This window comes from Calidris pugnax, unplaced genomic scaffold, assembly GCF_001431845.1.
Source record: "Calidris pugnax isolate Ruff unplaced genomic scaffold, ASM143184v1 scaffold27, whole genome shotgun sequence".
NCBI classification, from domain to species: Eukaryota; Metazoa; Chordata; class Aves; order Charadriiformes; family Scolopacidae; genus Calidris; species Calidris pugnax.
In genome coordinates this window covers 1,674,710-1,686,716 of record NW_015090893.1, presented here as the reverse complement: position 1 = coordinate 1,686,716, position 12,007 = coordinate 1,674,710, and the positions used below count along the sequence as shown (strand labels likewise).

The following is a 12,007-nucleotide window of genomic DNA, read 5'->3' as shown; positions in this document are numbered from 1 at the left end:
TATATGTTTTGTTTCCATCCTTTAAATTACCACTGAATACATTTATTATTGTCTTTCTACCATCTCACCAATACCTACTACCCGTATTTTTAGATGCAGCTACATTTTAAAAAGAAGCATCTAAAGTTATTGCTGACTGCTTATAAGCTTCTGAAAACAGTCTTCACTTCTTTGAATTGTATTTCCTAGTGAAGTTTCTTTTTTCCCTTTCCTTCTCTAGCGTGAGAGAGAAGGACTTGGTTTTGATTCTCTGAAGAACACGTAATTTGCTTTCAGATACAAGGGGTTGTGCACTGGAAATATAAGGGGTTTTCTTCTAGTTCAAGTACATGACTCAGTACTAATTATTTAGGGATGTATTTTGCCCTTGTTTCATGTCGAGAGCTCTTAACAAAATCTGTTGGAATTTCACACAAATCGTTGTTGAATTAGAACCCAAAGAGAAGACAGTAGATCCTTTTGAAGTAGTTCTCAATTGGAGTGTAATTACATGGGATGCCTTTAGCTCCAGGGTGTTAAGATTCACTGGTGTGGAATGTATTTCGCTGGTCTGGCTTCACGGTTTAATGTCGTTACCTAATGAATCTGGTATGAATCTTCCTTAGCAGTATTTATTCAGCTGCTGTGTCTTAAGAGCAAATGTGTAGTAGTGGTTATTAAAATTCATCTTTCTTGCTTTTCTGCTAATAGCATAATATTAATGATGTACATCTTTGCATAATATAAAAATCTCGTGTCACTGCATCATTTGCTTTCATAAATTATTAAGTATTATGCATCATTTAATATTATTCCTGCTTGTCTCAAAACTATTATAATTTCCTTATATTCAATTTTCAGCTGTGGAACAACTACTTTCATTTGGCTGTGGCTTTTATTACCCAAGATTCGCTGCAGCTCGAAAACTTTTCCCATGCAAAATACAACAAAATCCAGAACAAGTAAGTGAAAGCCTATACTTAGCTTATGTTTTTAATTTTGTAGTAAAATGATGATAAAGATACCTTTCATATATTTTTTTTCTAGATATGGAGATATGAGACGTTTAATTGGCTTTGCCATCCGTGACATGTGGTACAAACTTGGTGAGTAGGCAAATCAACTTAATTGCAGCTGAACCCATAGTGTATTGCTTGTTTCATTGAAAAATAACTGAAATTAATTGCTTTTGGAAGTATTTCTGCTATTTGAACTTAAAATATGTATTCATTCCTGTGATTAAGCTTGGAACTGACATGAGATACTGTCTCAAATGAAAAATACTGCCTATTTTTTATTTCTGAGAGGTAACCTCTCTCAGATTTCAAAGATGGTTGATATCAGAAGATTTCACAAACCTTATTTTGCTGAAATTGAGAACCAGATATATTTTCCCCGAGAAGGTTACTAGTCAGTCTGAATCAACAGTGCCAGAAATTAGTGGGCTCACACCTGTAATCTGTTTGGATTAAAATTCCAAAATGTTTTTACATGTACTATACAGCCATGTTGTGCTGCTGCTCCTTTGAGAGGTCATAACAGAGGAAACAATGTATTGTTCTATGAAAATATGTATTACAGAGGTTTTTTGAAATATACAATGAAGAAAATGACAATGATACCTATGATTATACTATGAAATGCAAGCTGAATGTCTAATTTCAGACAGTTAATCATGAGAAGAGTAAATTTCATCAGTTTATTAACAGAAGCGAGAGAAAAAGGCTTTTACAACCATTCTGTCTGTTAAGATGTCTTGATCACAAACCACTTCTGCTCTTCAGTGGAGTGCTGAGCCTAAGCTAAGAGTGTTTTTCCCTCTTTCCTGATGTCCTCATTGTTCTCACTCAGCTAAGATGCAGGAAAATTAATCCAGGAAAACTTGTGTAATCTCTGTGTATTATAAGTTTATATTTAGGAATGGTGTGGAATCTTCTCAGTGCCTGCAATAGAAGAGCACTTTTTTTCCAGTAATGTCAATACTTTTTGCTTGTAATTAAAGTTTTATCCAAAATATACCTACACTGTCCAAAATCTAAAGATACTTGAATAAAACTTGAATAAAAAGGACATACAAGTCTTGCATACAAGGCAAGATTTAAAGTTTCATTTCATTGTATGTGAGTCGATTGAGGAATTTTTGATGTAAATGTTTTTTTTCAAAGTTTTTTTATTTCAATTAGACACTGCAGGAAAGTTTCTGTTCATAGAAGGATGTTATTTTTCTTTCTTCAGTTCATGATTTGTACCAAATAGGCAATAACCCAGTAGTTCAGCTATTTTGTAGAATATTGAAGATGGTTTTTGTGATCGATTTTGAAGATGAACTTGAGCCTTAGCTTCCCTGATGCGGGACAGGAAAGGTCTATCTTCCTTTTCTCTTGCAATGGATATTTTGTTACTTACGCAAAAATTCCAGCAAGGCATTTTCAAGATATATTGAGGAAAAAGTGTTTTGAATAAAAAATTATTTAGAAATTTATACCAGAATGGAATGTCCAATGGGATAGTGTCGGTGTTATCACTGAAGAACAGCTCTTCAGCCTTGAGCATGGAGTAAGTTTACAGCTTATTCCATACAAAAATCAAGATGCAGAATTGGTGTGGATGGTGCATTGTGTGCTTTCCTCTCCCATGCAGTCTGCTGGTTTATTCATAAATACAGGGTGGTGCAGCACACCCCTCTCTCTCCCTGATACACCACTTTTATTGCAAAGAAACGTTTTCTCAAAATGGGAACATTTTCTTCCCTTGGTGGGGTGACATCACCTGCTGTGGAGGCAAAAGGAACTCCATGATTCTCCTTTTAGTGTGTTCCCATTCTGCTGGTTACCTTCCCTCTCACCTCTGAATTGTCCAGTAAGTTCTGCAGTGCCCGAACCTCTGACACAGCAGTGTTTCAGGGTAAAACAAGCCATGGAGAGGCCAGAACATCCCCCTGTTATTACACAAGGAAGCCAACTGTGATTTTCAAAACACACTGAAAGGGACTGTTATTAACTGAACTGTGTAGAATCTTTGTTTTATCTTGGAAAATTTTTGCAAAGTGCTTCTATTAGGATATAGGACATTTTTTTATGATCTCTATTAAACATTCTAGTCTAGGAGTTGCGCAGATGGGGTTTCTGTTACTGCTTGCAATGTTTGCTACCTTGGTTGGTTTGATTTATTGCTGGCAATGGTTGATGTTATTCAGAGCTGAAACCAAGTAATGGTTTTCTCCTTGATGAGCTGGAAAGGTTACACCATGTGACATTTCCGTGTGGTGCTCTCCTAGTGATTTGGGGGATTCTTAGGTTTTCTTATTACTCTGGGTACTCAAAAGGAGATGTCAAAAACCGAGGTGTCCACTGAAAATGTCAGCTAAGCTGGCATATGTGTTTCTGGCTCTGAATTCTGGCATCTTAGGATGAGATTATATCCATTAACGTGCTTTCAGCTTTTGAGAAGGAATGGAGGCAAGTGAGTAAGTTGTAAAACTTTACCAACATAGATGGTTTAAAACACTACTGGAAATAATTGCATGTCTGAAATGTTGTCTTAATTTTTTTTTTCTCTCCTCTCAAAAACCCAATTTGCGTTTCTGTTTCAGGCCAGAATAAAATTTGCTTTATTCCGGGGATGGTTGGACCCATCTTGGAAATGACTCTCATTCCAGAAGTTGAACTACGGAAAGCTACAATCCCAATTTTTTTTGACATGATGCTGTGTGAATATCAAAGGACAGGAGAATTCAGAAAGGTAATTAAAACCACTCTGTGTGAAAATTCATTAAAATATCATCTGGTCGGTCTCTTTCTGGTAAATATTTGCTGTGTGGGGGCTCTTCTGCTTACAGAAAGTAATATCCAAAATGTTTAGAACAAAAGGAAGCCTTTCCGGGGTGATTTAGTGAGTGTAGGCTCTCAAGAGTGATTTATTTAGACTTAATTAAAACTTTCAAAATGGCAGCAATAATGTGCTGGAATCAGCACCCGGAGAGGTTGCAGGGTCTTTATCAAAAGTTTCAAAATTCTACTGAAAAAGGTCCTAAGCATCAAGATGTGATATCGAAGTCAGCCCTTGGCTACGTAGGAGGTAGAATTAAATGACTTCTAATGGTCCTTTCTAATCTAAATTTTTCATGATACTCCTTCTTTGGGACACAGATATTGATAAGACAAAACTTCCAATTTTTAATACTGACTATCTGACAGACGTAGCAGTGGATAATTAATACTATAACAGATTTCTCAGGGAACTCTGAACTTTTCTAAATATTTATGGTGAGAAAAATAACCCCTGTGAATAACTGACATTGCAAAAATATTTTCTACAGTAATTTTGAAAGGAAAAAGGATTTTTAAATCAGAAGTATTGAATATTTTTGATTGATGGAATAGAACTAGGGATGGTGGGATGGGGTAGGACAGTTGGGAACGTAATCTCTCTCTCCTGCCACTGCTTGCTGTGCCTGCCTGGGCAGTGAGGATCCGCCGGGTCCTTTCCTGGGTGACTCCTGTTCTCGGGGAGCTGTTTGCCATTCTCCTCCCTTACTCAGTGTCTGCACGCTGCCTTTCACGGCAAGTTTTGAATTGGACATTCAGGCTTTGTAGTTACACAAATTAATTCAGAGCAATCTGTGTCATGGTAAGTGGCAAACAAAAAGTCATCATTTTAGACATTCATAGGAAAATAAATATACATATGTCACTGATATACCCAGCTATGTTTAATACTTTAAATCATGTGGGGCATTTCTGTGTTAACTAAGCGTGGAGCAAACAGGCAGATGGAATTTCTGTTTTGGTCTGTATTCGACAGTGCAAAAAGCTTTTGGTTCAAGGCCAAGAATAAAAACCACTTTCCTTCTGTGCATCTGTTCCCTCCGTGTCCTAATATTTGTCTTCTTCAAATGTTTTCCTGCTCTTGGCTTATACTTCCTCTCTTGGGACAGATGCACAGATCTGTACAGACCAAAAAAATCCTCAAAACTCATCAGTCATATGGACTGATTAAGAACATTGGCTTAGGAGCCTGGAAGATGCCAGGCACTTAGGTGACTCTTAAATCACTTCTTATGCTAATATAAATAAGTTTCAGGTGATATTTTTTCAGTCCTGAGGAACAAGGACATTCATTTTACTGTAGCTTAGAATTATGCAGCTTATTGTAGCGAGAATTGTGGGTTTTATTCTCTCCTTTCCTATGGATGAGGTAATTCAGATAAATTTCTTAAACTTCCATCTCTAAGTTTGGCAATTATGGTAAGTTTTAAAAAATACTTTTTTTAAAGGAATGGCACAGTAAGTTTTATTACTTAAAATTGTTACCATCTTAATTAGAAAAGGCAAATAAATTATATAAATGGAAAATTGTTTAATGCACAGACATGTAAACTCAAGCTTTTGCCAGTGGACAATTTTCATATACAGATTGGCATTTAGTGTTATAAAGGATATTTTCTTAAATCTTTAGTATAAAATTTTGAGACTCATAACAAGTTATCTCAAGACTGCCTTAGGCACTCAGGAGCCTAGTTTGACATTCAATTAAAACATCCTCTTCTTGAATTGTAAAAAAAAAAAATAATTTATTTGTAACCTAATCCTTTCTAATGAGAGAGAGGAAAAAAGCAGAAACAGAGACGTCATCACTAGTTGTATCTGTACTGGCACTGGAACTAGAGCTTGTCTAGTATCTGTCACATAATTTAATAAACTTGACAAAAAAAGACAGGTTTAGTTAACGTGACGCGGCGTTGTGCTGAACCATCTGGGTGGCAGCGCTCCGGTCTGGGTGCACACACATGTTATGCTGCTGCTGGCTCAGAAATGTGTCCTGCTTTATGTACATGATAGATGTGTGATAAGGAGGTAAAGTTATTTAAATTTATCAAACAGGAAAATTATTTTATCTAGCTATTACTAGGAATCCAAATAATCCCAGAGGAAAGAAAATGCTAGCTCTGGTTATCTCAAGGATGCCATTCTCTCCCTATCTATTGGATGGAATGGAATATCTGTGTAGGTGTATGGCACACTATGGCATTTTCTTCATGATCCTTCACTTGACTTTGTTCATGTAACTTCCACTCACCCAGAAGAAAGGTTATAAAAACTTGTAATTTTAACTCTAATGGATGATGTAGGGAGGAAGTCATTAATATCTACTAACTGTAGCCATCAAGGCTCTGTCCATCATGATCTCAGAGTGCTAGGAATCTTGGAAATGCAATTTGTCCAATCTCCGTTCAGTGTCTGTGAACAGAATTAGTTCTCCAAATATATCTCCCGCTGCTTCCCATATAAAGGCAAGTTTCTTGCCTCTCTCTTGGACACATGATGTTAAAAGAATCCTGTCCTCCAAATGTTGGTCACCCATCTTTCCTTGAAAGGGAGACTTCCCAAAGCCAGACACGTTGTCAAGCAATCCAGTAATATTTGTTCTAACTGAGAATTTGAGACCAGAAGCTGGAAAAAGACTTATTTAAAAATAAAAAATTTAAAAAAAAAAAATTAAAAAAAAAAAAAAATTAAAAAAAAAAAAAAATTAAAAAAAAAAAAAAGATTAGCTTTTTGCAGAATAAATGAAAATACTGAGATAAGCATGGATTCAAGTTACATTAAGGATTTAACTTGGCTTAGGAAAGATTAATTCATCTGTGTTTACATTTTTGCTCAAATAAGTAATTCTGTTTGAGTTTGGTATTTTCAATCCAGTGTCTCTCATTGGTTCCAGCAATCGCTGAAGCCATCTGGGGAAGTTTTCTCTATTGGCTTTCTTTCCTGACTCTTGCTGGTCTGCGTCAGAAAATCGCGCTGACCGACGGCGTGTTCTCGGGCTCACACAGCTACTGCTTGGGTTGGAGGATACAGATTTATTCTTAGTCAACCTACTGGAGTCCTGTATCTTTCTGAGCTACCAGCTGTAACAGGTTACTAAGTGAGTGGATATCGGTATTCTCAGCGAGCTCCTCTGCTGCAAGTGATTTATCATTGCTGGAAATACCCATATTTCTTACTCTCAGTTCTTGAAATTTTATTACGTGTCAGGATTTCAGGAGGATGTGAGATCACCCCGGGAGCAGAAACCAAGTTTGGATGGCTTGGTGCTTCAGACAGATCCATCTATAAAAAATGGAGATGTTTTATGCTCTGGTATTGAAGTGTGTTGTGGATGTGGAGATTTCTTGGAGCTATTAGACAGAACAGCAGGTGATTTTGAAGCCAAATTGGTGCCGATGACAATTAGGCACACTCTGTTAAGTTAGAAGAGGAATAACCTTTCCAGGGCTTTATTTTGGCCTAGACACATTAAAAGTTTATTCTGTATTTCTGCCAACTTTTTTATTTATTTTGGTTCAAGGAACTGTTGGTTTTTTTGTAGCTTGTTGAGTAACTGCAGGAAAGATGCTTAGGAAGAGTTTTTTTGTTCAGATCCAGCATCTGTGAAATTATTGCCTCTTAGAGAAGGAATCAATTCTCTACCTGCTGAATAAGTACTAGGAAGGATTTAAGAGGTGGATGATTTTTAACTGGTGCTTGACTCGCACTGTATTCACAGATTTCTGTCTTACTCCAGTAAGTCCAGAGACTTCAACTCTAGAAAATGACTGAATTGGATGCTTTTGTTTAATACTGCCTTGTCTTGAAACTGCCATGTTACCCATGTAAACGTATGTTACCCACATTACTCATACACATATATACAATACACATACTAACACAGAGAAATGAATTCTGAGCCCTTTACTTTTTCAGCCTTGACCAGCCAGAGTATTTTTTTTTCTCTTTCTCTATATTTCAATGATAGCTCTTGATCTTTGTCTTTAGGGGAAGAACAATTTTGTTATATGTACCTTTGGGCTTGGCTTATTCAGCTCAGGGCTGAACCTTCTCATGAGGATATACTTACATATGGAAAAATATCTTGCATTGCGGTTAATCTGCAGTTATTACCACCTATAAAATACTATAGTAATTCCTTCTACCGTGAGAGGCTTCCAGTCCTCTGACGGGATGATCTGGATCCCAGTCTGCCAAAGCTCTCGATTACACAGAAACATTTCAGGGAGAAAACAGAATTACTCATACACTGAAAGTTGGGTGGAAAAAAACCCACCCATTAACATTTTCTGTGTTAGTGCAGTAGTGAATTCTCTGTCATTTTTGTAGTGCTTTTAATAATTATATCTAGGTAAAGTGACAGAGCTTTATTTCAATGCAGATCTAGTTTTGTAATGCTTTCTCTGTGCCTTTTGATGAGTTAATGGCTTGTCTAGAGCATTTTGTAGATCTTCGCCACCTCTTTTTGAAAATCCTAAGCCAAGGTTTCTTTTCTCTGAAGCTAGATCTTTCTAGAACACAAATTTTTCATTAGCACCTGGAAAAGTCCGATTTAGTCTTGCTTTCTGCTTTTCTTAAATGTCTTACCTGCAGGCTCCTCTCCCCAGTGTGTGGGCTCACTCTTGGAGCACGAGCAGTCCTTTGTTTCTAGTGTGGCTGTGGCCGAGTCATAGGGCTGGAGAGCAAACACAGAGAGGTGGCTTTCCTTGCTGCTGCCTCCCCACGCTGAGGGACCCATGTGAAACATTCCGTACTTGCCTGAACTATTAGAAACAGAAAATGAATATGTTTTGCCACACCTGAGTAAGTTATTCATATGATACTTAGAGATTTTTAGTAGAAATGTTGGGGTGGGGGGATTGAGACGTGTTGTGGCTGCATAAAGATGACATCGACAGCCACATTAGAACAGGTTAAAAGAAGTGTTGGCATTACAAACCTGTAATTCTCTAACTGTGCAGATTCCTTACAAATCTACATCAAGCTGTTTTCTCATATGATGATATCTGAACCTGGCACAATGGGTTGGATGAGAACAAAGAATGGCTACAGCTGCTCTAAGGCTCTGAGATTGGTATCTCACGCTTCCTCTCGGTGGACATTTGGAAAGGAGGTGGCAGCTTAGGGAAGGGCTTGTCCAGGCTGTCAGCAGCACTAAAAGCCCAAACTGATCAACCTTGGAATGCTTTTATAAATTCTAGGGGTTTTATATAACAAGGCGAAAAGAGAAGTCAAAGAATGAGGAATCAAAGAAAATTCTCCGGCACGAGGCTTAGAGGCGCTGAAGGTATTGAGGGAAGGCTGAGCTCAGAGCAGGGTCACGCTGCCTCAGGGGACTGGAGAACAGGAATTATTCCCAGTGCAGTCAGAGCAGGGGACTGGTTAATGGAAGAAGGGCTCTGCCTTGCGGATTTCCAGCGGTGCTGTGCTTAGAGTCCCCAGCCTGCAGGTGTGAAAAGATACCGGCTTCTTCACAACATCATATTTGAAGCTTGGGAAAAATTATGCTAATGCCCTGGCTGCCTTTTATTTATTTATTTACATCTGAAAACCTGCAGCATTTTAATATTAATATTTATTGCTGCTAAGCTTATTGAATTATTTTCTGCCATGCAATATTTTTATATTACATTAATTTTGATTAGTTTTCCTTTTCCAGGATTGAAATAACCATTTAGGTTGTTTTAAAACACTTTATTTTTTGAACATTTTTTTTCTTAAATACTTTCACATCATGTCTGAACAACAACAATAAGCTAGTATACCCAGTAATTTGGTTCAAAATGCCTTGGTCTACACTGGATGATATTAACGGGGTTATATTTTCCTCGGAACCCTCTCCCTGTAAATTTCCAACTGATTTAAGTTAATTATTCTTTCTTTTTTTTTTAAATTCTCCACTGTTTTTTTTTTTTTTTTTTTTTTAATTCTCCACTGGTATTTTTCACTTAATATTAAAAAAAACCGAACACACAAACCCCAACTTACCTTTTCTATTTCTGTTACAAGTATGATACATAAATCTCAGTGGTTTGAGGACATTTTTTGAACCTGCAAATCTTAATGCTTTAAGGTGGTTGGAGTTGGGGGGAAGAAAAATACCCAAACAAACCATATGCATTTATTAGAGTTTCCAGGTTTTAACTTCCCAGACTGGAATGCAGTTTGCATAGTCGATGGCAAAGGCATCGCTAACTAGTTGCACACTCGGATCCAACCACGTTAGATTGGATTAACCCTTTTAAAATGATAAGGCAGTTTTTTGTGTATAATGTATTGCAAAGGCTTCGAAATGACAAATTACAATTGTGTATTTGTATTGCAATAACACAATAACATTTTAAAGAGGCTTTATATAATTGAGGTACAATCCTGCAAAGTGCTGGGTTAAAATCTCACCTGCAAATCTTAATGCTTTAAGGTGGTTGGAGTTAGGGGGAAGAAAAAAACCCAAACAAACCATATGCATTTGTTAGAGTTTCCAGGTTTTAACGTCCCAGACCAGAATGCAGTTTGCATAGTCGATGGCAAAGGCATCGCTAACTAATTGCACACTCAGATCCAACCATGTTAGATTGGATTAACCCTTTTACAATGATAAGGCAGTTTTTTGGTGTATAATGTATTGCAAAGGCTTTGAAATGACAAATTACAATTGTGTATTTGTATTGCAATAACACAATAACATTTTAAAGAGGCTTTATATAATTGAGGTACAATCCTGCAAAGTGCTGGGTTAAAATCTAATCCAACCTGTGCTTCCATTTCTTGAAGAGGAAATGGGATATTACTGTAACGTAGAAATTCTGCGGAGGTGTTGCTGCAGTTTATTATTCTTTAAAGACATCAGGCCGGTGTCAGTGACCATTTGCATGTGTAGCTGTAATGACAATGTCACTGGTTTGCGTTGCTTTCCCAGAGAACTTTTTCTTTACCTCTGTGACAGACTTTGAAAATAGTTTTTATCTTTTTCTGACTATTGTGAGATATTGTTCCCTTACTTAATTACATAAAACTACCTGGAAATACAGGGTGCAACAGGAACAGTGAGTAAATACTAAAGAAAAGCATCTTCAGCTCCAAACGAAGGGGTGTCATAACTGCAAAGTGAAACTGAAAAAATGATACGGTAGAGAGGAAAGAATGGTGTGAAACAAAAACAGCAATCAAGCTACTTTTGTATTTAATATGTCACTCTTTCTTAATTAGGGTCTAGATGGACCTAACAAATAGCAATTAAATAAGGTATTGCATACTGTAGGATTATTCCTGTTTTCTCTGAGTGAAAGTCATTCTACTGACTCTGAAATCTTGGATTTCAACCCCCAGATGTGCCGAGCAGGCCCATAACACAGCTGCTGTGCGCCTGTTCCCTCAGGTTATTGTATCAGTTGGTACTGAGAACAGGTATCTGCAGAGACTCAGATGTGCATTGTTCAACTGGAACACATTCAAGCGTTCAAGCCTTGGGAATATGTGCTGTAACTGTACAAAGATACTCTTGTGGTGCCATATTGCAATGTGTCTGACTCAGTGTTTTGATTGTTCTTTCTTTATTAGTTTGAAAATGAAATCATTCTGAAGTTGGACCATGAGGTGGAAGGCGGCCGGGGGGATGAACACTACATGCAGTTGTTTGAGTCCATGTAAGTACTGCGTGAGAACAAGTGCTTTCGGGATGTGGGTTTATCTTACTCTTCCCACTCCTTAAGTTGGTAACCTCAGTTAAAAATAAAATAGAATCTGAGCAGCTTTTTTTTTTTTACGATAGGACTGGCGATAGCGTATTGTTTCAGTACACCTGGTTTGAATTGTAGTTTTACTCACTGAAACTATTTTCATGGTTGATTTTCAATGAGTGAAAGTCATTCTACTGACTCTGAAATCTTGCATTTCAACCCACAGATGTGTTGTGCAAGCCCATAACACAGCTGCTGTGCGCCTGTTCCCTCAGGTTATTGTATCAGTTGGTACTGAGAACAGGTATCTGCAGAGACTCAGATGTGCATTGTTCAACTGGAACACATTCAAGCGTTCAAGCCTTGGGAATATGTGCTGTAACTGTACAAAGATACTCCTGTGATGCCATATTGCAGTGTGTCTGACTCAGTGTTTTGATTGTTCTTTCTTTATTAGTTTGAAAATGAAATCATTCTGAAGTTGGACCATGAGGTGGAAGGCGGCCGGGGGGATGAACACTA

General features: G+C 37.4%; 1 protein-coding gene across 1 annotated transcript in view; it reads left to right on the top strand.

The window, feature by feature from the left end:
* Positions 1-12,007, top strand: part of DOCK2 (dedicator of cytokinesis 2) — a 231,734-nt gene that overhangs the window by 174,022 nt on the left and 45,705 nt on the right. Inside the window, exons 31-34 of the mRNA XM_014948222.1 lie at positions 841-941; positions 1,027-1,085; positions 3,572-3,720; positions 11,367-11,452. Of these exons, the coding sequence (XP_014803708.1) occupies positions 841-941; positions 1,027-1,085; positions 3,572-3,720; positions 11,367-11,452 (395 nt within the window). The remainder of the gene's footprint in view (positions 1-840; positions 942-1,026; positions 1,086-3,571; positions 3,721-11,366; positions 11,453-12,007) is intronic.